A 16,410-nucleotide genomic window follows, 5' to 3' on the forward strand; every position below is an offset into this window, starting at 1 on the left:
TTTATGACAAACATGACAGAAGTAAAAATGGGGGAAGAAGCCTTCAAATAAAAAAACAATTCCCTCAGGAGCGATACATGTGGAAAACACACCTAGTGCCTTAGTATCACTTTGCTCGCTGAACACGCGCGCGCACGCACGCACGCACGCACGCACGCACGCACGCTGAGCTGAGCTGAACTGCAAATGGAGTTAGTATTGTTCAGACATCAATCCCAGACCGCCTGCTTGTTCTGTGCAGAATAATTAGTCTGAAGGTTATCTAATGAAGCGGTCCTCACGGTAGGGCCTGTGGTGACCTAGCAGAACCAGTGCTGCACTGAGCTCCACACACACACACACACACAAACACACACACACACACACACACACACACACACACAAACACAGACAGACACACACACACACACACACACATACACAGTGGGAGTCTGTGAATGGGCTGCACACACTGACAAGCACACCAGGCACTTCACACGGACATCTGCTCTGTTTCAGAAGCTTCTACCAGAATGCATGAGACAGGGACAGGCAGAGAACCACAGAGAGAAAGGGAGTGAGAAAGAGAGAAGGGGGGAGAGAGAAAGAGAGTGGAGAGATAGAGAGAAAAAGCCCCACTTATAAAGAAAGAGAGAAAATGGGACAGAGAAAGAAAGAGATAGAGAGAAAGGGACAGATTGTTACTAAATATAATGGCCGGGTTTCAAAGGAAAACCCAGGACAGATAATTTTCCCCTCACCAGCCAAAAGCTTAAAATAAGCCTGATTTCATGATGTCAATATTATGGCTTTGTCTGGGCCTACTTTCAGTGGAAAAGCCTTCTGTAAACAAACTCCCTATCATCTCCATGTGAACACGAATCAACTTCACAAACAACAAGAGATCATAATCACAGACAACGGAACAGCACTGATGGCTCTGCCCAGTGTGCCAGGAAGCTGAAGCAGGGGTACTGCAGCAGGCCTGGTACCTATTAATCCATACGGGTGTTTGCCTGGCACCAATGCATCCATATGAGTTTGCCTGGCATATTTACATCCATATGTGTGTTTGCCTGACACCAATTAATCCATATGAGTTTGCCTGGTACCTATGTACCCATATGAGTTTGTCTGGTACCTATGTTTCTATATGTGTGTTTGCCTGGTACCTATATATCTATACGTGTGTTTGCCTGGTACCTATGTATCTATATGTGTGTTTGCTGGTACCTATGTATCTATACGTGTGTTTGCTGGTACCTATGTATCCATATGTGTGTTTGCCCTTGGTGCTGCGGCCCACGTCACAGATGGCCCGCACGTTCCTCTCCAGGAAACCACACTCGTTGTTCAGGATGGTGATGCAGTCCTTCTCAATGACGAACGCCAGTGACGGCTGCACGTCTTGGGCCGAGGGATAGCTGTTGTCATCTGCATTCTGGACACACAGGGAATATTCAACTTCTCTAATGTCTGGAAAATAATGCCAGGCTAATAATGAATGGCAAAAATAGGTTATACAACAAAGTGGCATGTAAATAATTTGACTACAAAAAGAATTATACATTCAACAGTAAACAACAGTAACTACAATGAAAGCATTGCAAGTCAATGTGGCACAGAGAATGCATAAATATTAACATTTTAAGGAGACGACTTTGTAGTAAGACAAGACCAAAGGCAGAACACCAGAGACGCCCAAAAGCTATAGAATTAATAATGAAAAGGGTTCAGTCCATTACTGTGAAATGTTTCTGGAGCAAGGCACTCAACACAACAAAAACAAGGACACAACTCTAATAAACTTTTCTCAGTGAGTGACGTTGACTATTATTCAACGCTGGAATCAGCAGCCTAATTCCATAAATGGCTCGGACAGGACAAACACTTCACGTGAAAAGGGGAAAAAAAGAAAAAAGGAGGACAGAAACAATGAATGTTCAGTAGCATTCAGTAACGTTCAGACGTGGCAGACCTGAATGAGCTCCAGGACGAAGTGTGTGTCTTTGCTGTAGAGCTCGGTGGAGAGGCGCTGCAGGCTCCGGCCCAGACGCTCCTGGTGCACCTGCATCAGGCGCTGGCCCTCCTCATTCAGCTCCACGCCCACCCCAAAATCACTCCTCCTGGAACACACAATACGTACGTGCCGTGCACACACACGCACACACACACATACACAGAGCAGACACGCACACGCAAACACAGAACACATAAACGCACACACACACTCACACACACACACACACACACACACACACACACACACACACACACACACACACACAGAGTAGACACACACAGGGCAGACACAAACACACACAGACACACACACAGAACACACACACACAGAGCAAACACGCACACACAAACACAGAACAAACAAACGCACACACACACACACACACACACACACACACACACACACACACACACACAGAGTAGACACACACAGAGCAGACACACGCACACACACAGAGCAGACACACGCACACACACACACGCAGAGCAGACACATGCACGCGCACACACAAAGAAACACACATAAGACACAATGGGCACAATCAGCTGGGACCACAATGTCAAAAGAAAACCGCCGCAAAGCACAAATGTGCTGTGATTAGGTGAAATGGAACATTCCCCATTACAGTTATTATGCCTTCCTGTCATCGGCATCTTAATAATCATGGTCATACTCTGCCTGAGCACTGGGTAGAGAACAAGTTCATGTACTGGGTCGTGTCATTACGAGATGCACTGGTGACATCTTACAGTGATCACAGGAGACAGTTATGTAACAGGAAGCAATGTACTGAAAGGTTTACTTTAAGCTCATAAGGTTTAGCATTAGCGATGGTACAGATAAACAAGTAAACTCAGTAAACAAACCTGATGTCCTCAATGACGGTCCTCTGCTGGCTCAGTCTAGACGGCTCAGGCTGCTCCTCTGGGGCGCCGGGCTCCTCGGCTGCTGCTGCCGCCGCTTCACCTGGCTGATCTGCAGTCAGGTCGGCATGGCCCTCCTCTGTCTCCTCCTCGACGCTCAGGTCGCCGCTCTGATCCGAGGCCAGTCCGAGGTGCTCGTTATCACTGTAATCCTCGAGGTCGCTACTGTAATCTGCAGAGGGCATAGTAGTTGGTGGAGTCAAGTTTTGGATAAATACTAGCGTGTTCTGCTTATTTTCATCCATATATGCATTTCTAAACTTTGGCTGATCTGCATAGTCAAAACATCTTCTTGTAGTAGCATCTAGAGTGATGTAATATCATTAAGTGGAAATTAGTGACAAGGATCATTTGAGAAGCGAATAAAGACCATCTCAACTGATTAACCAAATCTTAAAATTCTACTGAGGGAGCTCAGGAAAAAAAAACATGTGTTAGTACTAGTCCGCAATGAGCCTATTTGTCACTTTGTTTGTCACATGCTAATGTACCGCTTTGGCTTTACTGTTGCAATCAGTCACTATGTATAAATAATAAGATATAAATATGGCTGTCAACCTGAGTTGTCAACGCCGTTGAAGTCACGGACGGAGTGTTCCTCTGAGGCGTCGTCACTGTCGGACAGGCTGGCCTCAGAGACTTCAGCATCCAGGACACTGGCCACCCCAGACTGCAGCGAGGGAATGGAGTTTGGGCACAGAGATGAAACATTATGCAGTGACAAACATGCATATCACTGCCCCTTTTGTGGTCAGCAGTTTTGATACATTTACATTTAACATTTAGTCATTTAGCAGACGCTTTTATCCAAAGCGCCTTACAAGAGAGAGAACAATCAAGCTACGAGCAATAGAGACCTTGTCTAACAATACATACTATTTTACATAAGAAAAAGTAAAAAGTACTGGAATGTAAATACTGTAAGGGCAAGATACTATCTAGAAGATCTCAGAGGGTCGAACCTGTTGGTGGGAGAGGACTTCTGGGGCTTTGGGCGCGAGCAGTTTGGAGTGGTAGTCCCTCGACCACTCGGTGATGCCGAGCAGGACGCCCATCTGGTGGAGTCTGTTCAGGTACCGCGGCTCAGCCTTGGCGCTCTCCAGGAGAGTGCCTTTGGACATGGACTGGCCCAAAACCTTGGACAGAGGCTCCAGAAAGATCTAGGGGGGGAAAGGAGTGGCATTGTACAAGGAGATGATGAACTGTTTACTTCAAAGGGGCGATATGGATTCGTTCCAAATCGCAGAGTGCTTATTGATGTCTGGCTAATTCAGTTAGCTAAGAAGGATCTCAATCTAAACAGGAACAGAGGTGCGTGTAATTAACACCCATGCCCATCACTTGGAAAAAAATAGATTGCAGTGATTTCAACACATTCTGGCGAGAAGCAAGCCACCCTATGCCTGCCCAAACATGCTATGTCTGACTCAGTGTTCCACCCTTGCTTTCAACACAACCCTGACACTACATCAGCAACACTTTAAAAAACAACACAGTTTTTTATTTTTTACATGACCAGCTTTGATTAATTTAGACTCCGCTGATGGATTTACACTTCAGTTATTTTTGCAACAGCATACTTGTCCACTCTTTAGGGGACAGATTCTTGTATTCACCATGTTAAAAGATATTAACAAACACCACAGCTTCTACATTATACATGCTGAACCCTACTCACTGAACATCAGCTGTGTTCAGCAGATTTACACAGAGTACCAAGAAAACAGTTGAACGTGGAGTACCTGTTGCAGTAGGGCTGTGCAGATTTTCGTGGGGATTCTGACCATGCACTCCAGAACAAACTGGGCCACTGTGCTGTAAGAATGACCATCTTCTACTTGAGCAGAATCTGCAAATTGTTTAGACATAATTCACCTTCAGCTTGTGATTCAGAAGCGTACTTCGGAAATATCCCAGAAAACTGTACATTTCTATTTTAAGAACCATGTTTATTACAATTTCATTCTATTTTAAGAACTCCGTATATCACACTGTCATGTACTCACATGCAAAGTCAACTGTAATCTAATGCAAAGTCAACTGTAATCGAATGCAAAATCAATTGTAATCTAATGCAAAGACAATACATTCATGGTTCTGTGCATTCCTACCTTCCCTTGCCACAGCTGCAGCCAGTGAACTCTCCATGTGATTGGCCAGAAGAGCTGTGGGGGCGTTCAGTATCCCATCAGCCACAACAATGGACACCAGGTGTCCGGCCGTCCCTGTGGCGTCCAGAGTCTGCACCGCTTCTGCGAAGAGCCTGTCGCCCGTGGATCTGGTCACCCGCAGCAGCATGCCTGGCTTTACCTCCAACGCCATCAGGTCTGTGTGGGCTGCACAGCACAATAACATCACACATGAAAAACAACACAAGCATTATCCACTTCTATTGTCGCTGTTTGCATTTGACTCATAGTTGATTTGTAATGGTGGATGTTGTTTTGGTGCTATGAAGTACGTTTTTGCGTTATCCTGCTTACAGACAAACAGAGATACAAAACAAACCGCACCAAAAACAAATCCTTCTTTGGCGGAGTGAAAAAATGACACAACACCAGCTAATCCACACACACACACACACACACACACACACACACACACACACACTTAATGTAAAAATGCTTAAGACTAACCGCAGTGCCTCTCGATGAACTCTTTGAGGGGCCCCAGGCTGGGCAGGAACACCAGCTCCCAGAGGCTCCACTGCTCCAGGTCCTCCAGCAGAGGGGTGGACAGCAGACAGGAAACGGCCTGCTCCCGCCTCACCGCACCCAGCATCCCCACCGACTCACACGCCCGCTCCCTGCGGAGGGAACGCCACCGAGTCAGATACACAGAAACCCACCGTGACAAAACCCATGCAGTCGGAAGCGTTTGTTTTTTGCCAGCCAGACAGTACCATTTAAAGGTCTGAAAAGAATCGCTTATCAACAAAGTGGCCTTTGACCGATGAAGAAATTAACCATGTACGATTATTAATCCCCACATTCAGGGGTATTTCAATATAGAGACACAGTTACAGATTGGGGTTGCAACTATGTCCTCCTACAGCAGTGGTAGCCTTAGCGGAACAGAACTGGGGGATCATGGTCGCGTGATGCAGAATATACAGTGATCTGGAGCTTGGTTCTCACCCGGACCCTTTGGGCAACAGCGGGGCCTCGTAACGCACAACGCTGGGGCCCAGCGGGTCGCCCAGGCTTCTCTGGCGCTGGACGATGGTCAGCAGGGTGCCGAGCGGGCCGTAGCCCAACTCCCTGGTGTCCCGGAGGCCGTAGTGACTCCTCAGGGACGCCTCGATGAACGGCAGCTGAAGCAAGGAGGAAAGACCCCCGGGGTCAAAGGTCAGACAGGACTCGACGTTAACTAAACAATGAGGTGTTTTACATCATGGAGATTGAAAGATGAATGTATCAGTTTAAATTCTTTTACAGAAAAGAATAGAAATGTGAGTGTGAATGAGCTTTAAGGATGTTATTGTGAGGGTGAATGAGCTCTTAGGATGTTATTGTGAGGGTAAATGAGCTCTTAGGATGTAATTGTGAGGGTGAATGAGCTTTAAGGATGTTATTGTGAGGGTGAATGAGCTCTTAGGATGTTATTGTGAGGGTAAATGAGCTCTTAGGATGTAATTGTGAGGGTGAATGAGCTCTTAGGATGTTATTGTGAGGGTGAATGAGCTTTAAGGATGTTATTGTGAGGGTGAATGAGCTCTTAGGATGTTATTGTGAGGGTGAATGAGCTTTAAGGATGTTATTGTGAGGGTGAATGAGCTTTAAGGATGTTATTGTGAGGGTGAATGAGCTCTTAGGATGTTATTGTGAGGGTGAATGAGCTTTAAGGATGTTATTGTGAGGGTGAATGAGCTTTAAGGATGTTATTGTGAGGGTGAATGAGCTCTTAGGATGTTATTGTGAGGGTGAATGAGCTTTAAGGATGTTATTGTGAGGGTGAATGAGCTTTAAGGATGTTATTGTGAGGGTGAATGAGCTCTTAGGATGTTATTGTGAGGGTGAATGAGCTTTAAGGATGTTATTGTGAGGGTGAATGAGCTTTAAGGATGTTATTGTCAGGGTGAATGAGCTTTAAGGCTGTAATTGTGAGGGTGAATGAGCTCTTAGGATGTTATTGTGAGGGTGAATGAGCTTTAAGGCTGTAATTGTGAGGGTGAATGAGCATTTGTAGAACATAATGAAGAGCATTTTCAGAGTCCATGTAAATATGGAACTAAGAAATTAAATTAGTTTCAAAAGAGACAAATGTGAAAAATTGGACTTTTGACTTTGACTGCTCAAATAAGAGGGCCATTTAATGATCCACATGGCCCAAAGCTAGCCCCCCTGTCACATCAAAGATGTCTGAAGCACACATAGAAGAGCGTGGGCCTTAATCCAGTTATCAGCCTGTAACAAGCAGGATATGCATAATATCACAACTTTTAATGAGTCCAAGCAATCAGTCATAGGAGCATTCGATGTTCAGCCTTCATTAGTGGAACCAAGCAAAGTAAACAGTCAGGGGTAAACAGGCAGGGGTAAACAGTCAGGGGTAAACAGGCAGGGGTAAACAGGCAGGGGTACACAGGAGGGGTAAGTGCCTTTGAAACTCACTCTGCTGGGATCTCCCTCGCCACACTGTGTGATGAACTCAAACACGTCCTGCTGGCTGGGCCTGAAGCCACACGCGCCGGAGCCCTGGCTGCCAATGAGGATGGCGCCCCCTACTGTCTGCTGCAGGGTCTACAGACAGAGAGGGGTGAGCACACAGCAGGTGGGGAGTATGAAAAGAGGTGGCCCATATAGCCTGCCATCTTCCCTACTATGATTAGATCTCAATTCGATTTTTAAAAGATAAACAAAGTACAAGGAATGATTGCGTACCATGTATGACTGTATCAAGTATAAAAAACGGTGCTGTGTCGATCAGTTGGAAACAAAGCACCTAGTTAAAACCTAGTCTAAGTGTAGACTTACACACTTGCCAGTTGTGTAAGTTACTCTCTATCCAGCTAGTGTGTTTATGTTTTTATGACTTGCCTCGGAGTGCTTGACCAGGAACTCCAGGAAGCTCCCCTGGGCGAGTCGGAGGAAGGCTTTGACCTTGAAGTGCTCGGCCATCTTCTTCTCCAGGTTGGACAGGTAACCGAGGGTGGGCACGCCACACAGCCTGGCCACACACTCCTGGAAGTACTGCTTCACTGCAGCTGAAGTGCCAAGAGGGAATCAGGGGAGAAGGGGGGAGGGGGGTAAGAAAGGAAAATGTGAAACACAAAAATGGACCTGGGAGGGAGTCCCTGAACACTGTGATGACCATCAAGGCACAACCAACAAGGAGAAAATGATAAATTAATGTTCCTCAAATGAGAAAAAAGGATTGACAATCAATTTATAAGTATGTAACAAATGAATGTGATCCATTATTGTGTTATCTAAATGTGTGTATTATATTGTGACTACAGGACTGTGGGTCTCACTTACTTTCGGAGGGAGCCATGATGGAGATGCCGTCATCCTCCTCGTCTTCCTCTTTCTTCTTCTTCTTCCTCATGTCGTTCTTCCTGGATGTCTCGCCGGCTGGCAGGTCATTAGGGGCCTCCAGAGATCCGCAGCAGATGGCCAGCTGGAACAGGCTCTTGGCCAGTCGGTCGTCCTTCACGGCGGACAGGAAGGTCTGCACACGCTGTGGACGCCAAGGAGTCGGAAAAACAGCAGCAACAACTCATCTCAGTTAATGACAAAAGTTCTTTGCCCGGTTTCCAGAATTTGCCCATATCCATTCCTTTTTATCTTCAACAACTTGCTGAGACGTAATATAAATGTGTGATCTCCAGGAAGAAGGGACTTTCACTGAATATACAGCCGCGGAAAAAATTAAGAGACTACTTCAAAATTATCAGTTTCTCTGGTTTTACTATGTATTGGTATGTGTTAAAGTAAAATGTACATTTCTGTTTTATTCTATAACCTACTCGCAACATTCCTACCAAATTTCAAATAAAAATATTGTCATTTAGATCATTTATTTGCAGAAAAATGACAATTGGTCAAAATAGCAAAAAAGATGTAGTGTCTTCAGATCTCGAATAATGCAAAGAAAACAAGCTCATATTCATTTTTAAACTACACAATACTAATGCTTTAACTTAGGAAGAGTTCAGAAATCAATATTTGGTGGAATAACCTTGAAGCTGACTGGAGGTCCCTAAGTTCGTCTTCTCTGATGAGTCCAATTTTCAGCTTTGCCCAACACATGGTCGTCTGATGGTTAGACTGAGACCTGGAGAGGCCTACAAGCCACAGAGTCTTGCACCTACTGTGAAATTGGACTCATCAGAGAAGACGAACTTAGGGACCTCCAGTCAGCTTTGGTTCAATCCTTATGGTCTTTTACAAACCTCAGCCAGGCAAAGTACAACGTTGTCCCGGAAGAAAAACTTGCTTCCTTTTGCTCTGACAATGTTCCCCAACTCTGAGAAGTGTTTTTTCCAGCAGGGTAATGCTCCATGCCACAAAGCCAGGCCAGTAAAGGTGTGGATGGAGTACCACCAGATCAGGACCCTGTCATTGCCAGCCCAATTTCGAGACCTGAATCCCATTAAAAAAACTCTGAAATGTGATCAAGAGGAAGATGGATGGTCACAAGCCATGAAAAGAAGCCGAGCTGCTTGAATTCTTGCGCCAGGAGTAGCATAAAGTCACCCGACGGCAATGTGAAAGACTGGTGGAGAGCATGCCAAGACACATGAAAGTTGTGATTTTAAATCAAGGTTATTCCACCAAATATTGATTTCTGAACTCTTCCTAAGTTAAAGCATTAGTATTGTGTAGTTTAAAAATGAATATGAGCTTGTTTTCTTTGCATTATTCGAGATCTGAAGACACTGCATCTTTTTTGCTATTTTGACCAATTGTCATTTTTCTGCAAATAAATGATCTAAATGACAATATTTTTATTTGAAATTTGGTAGGAATGTTGCCAGTAGGTTATAGAATACAACTAAAATGTACATTTTACTTTAACACATACCAATAAAAAGTAAAACCAGAGAAACTGATAATTTTGAAGTGGTCTCTTAATTTTTTCCGCGGCTGTATACATTTTGCAATAACTACTGGGTACTGCTTACTGCAATGCTGTGAACCTTTAATCACTAAAAACTCTTTATCAGGAACTATAACGCCAGTGTATCAGGAATGTCATTGGTGAGCTTGAGAATTCTTATTTGATTCATAAAAATATAAATATAGCCACATGCATGGAACATAGTCACCCTGAATTAAAGTGAATGAAAAAAGAAACATTAAGCATTTACTTAATCCCTGAAAAACTGTCACAGGGGTGGGGTGGGGGGGCCAAAAGAAAAATGTAAGCAAAGCAGACGCGCCTTGATTACAGCCGGGATTAGAAGATTACGAGGCCTGGCATATTAACGAGCCCCGGGAACCAAATACTTTATGAAACCTGCTTGACAGAGAGGAGACGATAGCCTTAATGGTGTTAAGCTCAGGCGAATTATCGGCCCGGCTTTCAGGCTCAAACGCGGCGTGAAATTAACGGGCTCTGGTGGTGACACTTTGGCAGGGATAAAGAGTGGCTTAGTGTCACCCAGGCGGATGCCCCACGGCCGGCTCCCAGACAGCAAGTGCACCGCCGGTGGGCCAACAGACCCTAAAACTTCCAAAAACTGAGAGGGAAGGGGGGGGGGTTCCTTAAATAAGTGAGTGTCTGGGGAAAGTGTTTCTGTGGGATTGGATGCGGATGCCTGTGACTCAGCATTATAAACTGGTAGAGAAGCCTGGTGGGGTGAGGATGAGCTGCATCATGCAGTTTTTACAGGACAACAGTATGAGATTCTGTCAGAGTCATTGGAATAGTTTGCTCTGGTATGTTGTATTTAAGTGTGTTCCATATCTGGCAGTACATTTTGCCATCTCACAAAAATACAAAAAAACTGGCACCGTGCATTCAGGGCCAGGGCCTGTAGGGCATGGGGAATTGTCTATAATGAGACTGTTTCGTAATTAACGCAGCTTGCAACAAGATCATTTCATTGGCAAAATACTGGTGATCAGATCTGGTCTCAAGCATCCTGATGGGTATATGTGCAACTGTGTTTGACTCAGCCAAACCTCCCCCCTTGTTTCCCTCGGTTGGCGTGTGCACCTTGATCATGGTGGCGCTGAAGATGCCCTCAGAGTTGGTGAAGACCAACATCACGGCCTCGGCGGCACTCATGCCGGCGTACTTCTTCCTCAGCTCGCGGCTGCCGGACGAGGAGGAGGAGAAAAACTGGACGGATCCTTCTGCCGGTTCCATCAAGCTATTTTTGATCTTCCACAGCTTTTCCTGCACCTCTTGCTCCAGCTCGAGCCGCACCTGGTCTTTGGCCTTGTCCATGAGATTGTACATGGCCTGTGTCGCCTTCGTCAAGGTCTAGGAGGGAAGCCAGATCACCAACGTTAGGGTCGGATTGAAATGTGGTCATATTAGATAAATAGATAGATAGATGAATACTTTATTAATCCCGTGGGAAATTTAGGAAACTTTATGTAGGAAGTTTATTAACCCTGTGACAAATGGCTAAAATCAACCTTACCGAAATGGGCAGCCCAAGGCCCTGAATGCGGATGCCCAGAGCGTAAGGGGAGTCACAGTTGTACTGATCAGCAAGGTGCTTCATGAACTCAGCGAGGTCCACCTTGACGCCTTTGCATTTTTTTCTGAATGCTTGGAGACTCTAAACAAAACAAACAAAACAAACAAAAAAAACGATTTAAAAAGACATAAAAACTGTTGATGAATATCAACTGGTTACATGCTGAATGTCATTTTTGTTCCAACTAGCGCAGTGTAAAGACTTCAGGGATGTCACCAGTTCCTACAACACACTGACCCTCAAAATGTCCACCGTCTCGATGCGATGTATGTCCTCATCCTTGGTGTTGGCGTCCACTTTGAACATCTTGTGAATGAGCGGGTTCTTGCACAGGGGGCCGAGGTTGAGCTCATCGAAACGCTTCTTGTTCTGCAGGCCAGCCAGGGCTTGGCCCAGCTCGTACAGCGTGCACACAGCAGACACAGCATTCATGGACTAGGTGTAAAAACACAAAACGGTAATCATGGTTTTGCCGCAACATTGATTACCAGCAGTTTAATTAAACCAGCTGTAAGTCGTACTGATACTGCAAAAAGACAGATAAACCACTAAATTTCACAAGACGGCATCACTAATCCTTGTCCATGAATATGAACAGGGAAATAGGTTTGAAAATATATTTATTTTATCATTTTGTCCTAAACAACTTATTCACATGAAAACATCTTTAAAACTCCACAACTCTGAGGACAATGTCTATCGAGACAAAGAGCCACCATAGCCCCCTCTGTCTTACCTCAATGAACATGTTGATCTCTTTGATGGCCCGCAACAGGTTGTTCACAGCTGGTAAGTCACGGTGATAAATCCTCATGGACTGCAGGGAGTCGATTTGCAGGTACTCGCACAACTGACACACAACCTGGTCAAAGACAAATAATCATCTTACTTACAGGATTTGTTTTTTTGGAATTTGGTGAAACTCGGGTTGCAACAAGAAGGGGCTGCACCAGAAGCCTCCCTGTAAACTCCTGCAGCTAGTGGAAACAGCACCACTTGGGAAATGTCTTTGATTGATACCAGCTTTCAAGAAAAGTTGTTTTGGATAAAAGCTTCTGTTATATGATTCAATGTTACATAGTACATGTCTTAAACCGGATTATGTCAACTCGTTTTGGAGATGTTTCACAGTTTTAAATAAAGTTTTAGGAAACCCATTATCCCAATTTTTGGAAATCAGGATTCAACTGTCCCCCCTCCAGTTTCTCAGCAGTCTCACCCTCTCGACAGTCACCAGCTCTCCTCGTGATGCGAGGGATCTGATGACATCTTCGGCCAGGCTGTCCACTTCGCTGGGGCTCACGATCTTCCTCGAGCGACGCTCTCTGCTGCCACCGCCGCCCTCGAAGGCTTCAAGGGCCTCAGCAGCACGCACGTTGGCGCCGTGCCGCTCCCTCAGCTGGGCGTGGTAGGCATCGTGGAACGTCACCGAGCTCTCCCGTTCCCGATCCTGGGTTGACGTTGTCCGCTGCCGCCGGCGATCTTCGGCCTTGGACGGTGATGCTGCCCCCAGTGGGGGGAAGTCGCTGCTGGCCAGGCCGTCTGGCGGAGAGGCCTCTTTGGGCTGGACCAGTGGTGGCTCGTCCCTCGCCTGGCTCATGGAGCGTGCCCCGGCCCAGGCCACCGGGCTACCCTTCCTGCTTCCCTCTGGCGTTGCTGGAAGAAAAATGGATTATTAATAACTATTAAATAAATAATAGATATGACTAGGTATAATTTGACCCAACAGAATGTCACTAAGATTGACAATAAATAAGCAGAATTCAAATTACGTCAATGGCACAAAAAAATATAGAATCTACATAATATACATAATCTCTATTTTAAATTAAATCCCTTGACATAACTTAAACCTTAAGACATTCACTGGTGGAATCTGGCCGAGTTTCTATTAGGATTACCAAAAAAGCTCAGTGATTCTGGTTCCCCATTGGCTTCCTTTGGCTTTGAGGTTGCTGCTGGCGGTGTTTTTTGCGTCAAGCGGTCATAAAGAGGCACGTACAGACTCATGGGCAGGGGTGTGCCAAAATGGAGGAAGTAGCTGTTCTGCAGCTGAACAATAGACGTGCCCGCCACAGGGTAATGCCTCACCACCTCCCCAACCTTCTCCAGCAGCTGCTCCTCCTGGGTCTGTGCCGTGGGCGGTGGGTCGGAGTCCTCGCCGAACCTTATGTGTATCGGAGGTTTGGGGTCTTTACCTGGTGGTGTTGCGGACGCGGCCTGAGCTGCGGGGGTCGCGTGTCGGTTAATCCTGTGAGAGCGGTGGAAAACTACCTCCTCCTCCACGACCAGCTCGGCCATGGAGGCCAAGAACCTTGGCATGCTGGTGAATCCGAGCGTGCTCAGAGTCAAGTTCCGCTTGTACTTCTGGTTGTAGGACACTGCCAGTTTTTTAACTGGGATGCCTTCTGGGTGTTGCCTCACCAGTTCTATTACTTCCTGTTGACCTGCGGCCATGTCTGCAAAAGGATCAAATCATATCAAATCTTTAAAGGTCATCTCTGGGATACATTTTGTGACAAAAAGGATTTAAGAGGATGCCATGAAGTCACAAAAACACATGAAGTGAAACTTTAGCGCACACATTGCTAGGGTACACATTACAGACATGTAACTTACTACATTCCTATAGCTGTACAGTACACAACTATAATGATAGCTAGTTCGCCTCGCTTATGCAAGTCAAAGAAAACAACCTCAATACCCAGGTTACCCAGGAGGCTGTATTTACATAAAGTAAACCACAAGGTAAAAAGCATGTATATTATTTTAAGTGCTCAAATACATACCATATATATACTGTATATATATATATACTGTATATATATAGATGTTTTCTGATGAGTCTGATCAATATGTAAGTTTAAAAACATAATACACATAAACACATCATAAACAAATGCAAAACAATTATGGAAATTCGGCAATGACTTACCACAAATTGCAACTCTCACTGCCAGGTACTGTAAACTAACAGTGTAAACTACACTGAGCAACTTGAACTGGCTCTGTCTGTGTTTACCCTCCCTTTAAAACCTCGTCTCTGGCAAATCATCACTGAGAGCTTTGACGTCAGTTGTTCTCAAGAAAGGAAAGTGAAACTAGTTCTGAACAGTCACCAGTGACAGCTGGTTGGTCAAAGTACACAAAGGACATGAAGGAACCTCATTCACTCTCCTTTTCCTGTCAGACATTTTCAACGATCCTGCTGATTTCCTCTCACAACAGTTCAGGTACTCTACATCCTGTGAAATCAAGCCTCTGGCTTCATGGCCTAGTATTAAGTCAAAATGTGATTTATGTAACTCTCTCTATGGTGACTTGTTCTAACATACCCCAGATTTCATAAGTGCAGCAGTCACTAGGCAACAGGGGAAAGCAAAACCGAGAGTTATGGGTGATTGCAGGACATTGCTGTAAGTTTCCCTTTCCAGCACCCTCTGCTGACAGCAGCAGCTGTTGCCAGGGAAGTCATGTGACTGTGACTTTGGAACACAGAGAGGAGAGGAGGGTAGAGATATCTGGAGATTATCATAGGCTGAAGAAAAACAGCAAATTATGTTTTTCGAACAACAGAGGGCCAAATAGCCAACAAGACAACAATCATGTGTAGGCCATTGTAGACAACTTCTCATAAGAAAGGGAATAACTTGAGTCAAATCTCTTTGTTTTTTATTTAGTTTCTGTTCTCAGTATCAGACTCATTGAGACAACAAAATGGGGGGGGGGGGGGGGTTCTAGCCTTCATACCATAATGACTTGGTAAAATTGTACACATTAGAAACTGCAAGAACAAGGCTGCATGTCCGGATGGTCTCAGCCCCTGGGTCCTAAAGGCCTTTTCACACCAGCCATGTGGGATTCTACAGCACCTCTTTAACTCGCCTGAGTCAGGAAAAGGTTTAGGTGGTGTAGAAGACATCCTGCCTTGTTCCTGTACCAAATAAAGCCATCTCCATCTGCCCTGACTTCCCCAATTATAAAAGTCCTTGAGACACCGTGTTTGATACATCTCAGACCCCAGGTGAGCACCCCTATGGACCCTATCGCCCTGAGGTTGGAGACGAAGATTCCATAATTTACCTGCTGCACCGAGTGCACTCTCACCTGGACAAAGAAAGCAGACAGCACTGTGAGGACCATGTTCTCGGATTTCCAGTTCCAGGGCCTTTACTATAATCCAGCCAACGCTGCTACAAGAGAAGCTCCTCCTGGATCATCGACTATATGACAGACAGCCCACAGTTTGTGCCTCTGAGGGACAGGTGATTAGCAGCACAGCAGCACCACAGGGGGACTGTACTCTCCCCTTTCCTCTCCACCATGTACACCTCAGACTTCCAGTACAACTCAAGTCATCTGCAGACATTTTCCGATGACTCATGGGGTGTGTTAGCAGTGGTCATGAGACACAGGGTACAGGGACCTGGTGGACTGCTTTGAGGCGTGGTGTTGGGACAACCATCTCCTCTTGAATGTCACCAAGGACTTAGGAGATGGTCACTGAATTTAGGAGAACATGGAATAAGATGAACATAATTTCCATCCTGGGACAAGAGGGTGATGTGATGGAGGGAGGGATACAAATACCTTTACAACAGACTGGAATGGAAATGCAACACTGAGGCTGTCTAGAGGAAGGGACGGAGCAGACTCTACTTCTTGAGGAAGCTTAGGTTCTTTAATGTGTGTGGCAAGATGTTGCACATTTTTTACCAGTCTGTGGTTGGGACAGCAGCATCAGAGCCACTGACACTAAGAAGAACTGACTGATGAAGAAGGCTGGTTCTGTGCCAGGGACTCCCCTGAAGTCTTTGGACTTGGTT

General features: G+C 45.5%; 1 protein-coding gene across 1 annotated transcript in view; it reads right to left on the reverse strand.

The window, feature by feature from the left end:
- LOC308362770 (uncharacterized protein) overlaps positions 1 to 14,041 on the reverse strand; it is a gene marked incomplete at its 5' end in the record, with an annotated part of 45,097 nt that extends 31,056 nt beyond the window's left edge. Inside the window, 18 exons of the mRNA XM_080835497.1 lie at positions 1,243 to 1,420; positions 1,958 to 2,105; positions 2,869 to 3,097; positions 3,484 to 3,595; positions 3,888 to 4,085; positions 4,668 to 4,774; positions 5,037 to 5,261; positions 5,562 to 5,731; positions 6,063 to 6,238; positions 7,539 to 7,667; positions 7,965 to 8,131; positions 8,406 to 8,607; positions 11,092 to 11,361; positions 11,525 to 11,665; positions 11,822 to 12,019; positions 12,321 to 12,446; positions 12,804 to 13,240; positions 13,486 to 14,041. Of these exons, the coding sequence (XP_080691623.1) occupies positions 1,243 to 1,420; positions 1,958 to 2,105; positions 2,869 to 3,097; positions 3,484 to 3,595; positions 3,888 to 4,085; positions 4,668 to 4,774; positions 5,037 to 5,261; positions 5,562 to 5,731; positions 6,063 to 6,238; positions 7,539 to 7,667; positions 7,965 to 8,131; positions 8,406 to 8,607; positions 11,092 to 11,361; positions 11,525 to 11,665; positions 11,822 to 12,019; positions 12,321 to 12,446; positions 12,804 to 13,240; positions 13,486 to 14,041 (3,769 nt within the window). The remainder of the gene's footprint in view (positions 1 to 1,242; positions 1,421 to 1,957; positions 2,106 to 2,868; positions 3,098 to 3,483; positions 3,596 to 3,887; positions 4,086 to 4,667; positions 4,775 to 5,036; positions 5,262 to 5,561; positions 5,732 to 6,062; positions 6,239 to 7,538; positions 7,668 to 7,964; positions 8,132 to 8,405; positions 8,608 to 11,091; positions 11,362 to 11,524; positions 11,666 to 11,821; positions 12,020 to 12,320; positions 12,447 to 12,803; positions 13,241 to 13,485) is intronic.
- Between the last annotated feature and the right edge of the window lie 2,369 nt (positions 14,042 to 16,410).

Source organism: Sprattus sprattus (genome assembly GCF_963457725.1).
Source record: "Sprattus sprattus genome assembly, chromosome: 3".
NCBI classification, from domain to species: domain Eukaryota; kingdom Metazoa; phylum Chordata; class Actinopteri; order Clupeiformes; family Clupeidae; genus Sprattus; species Sprattus sprattus.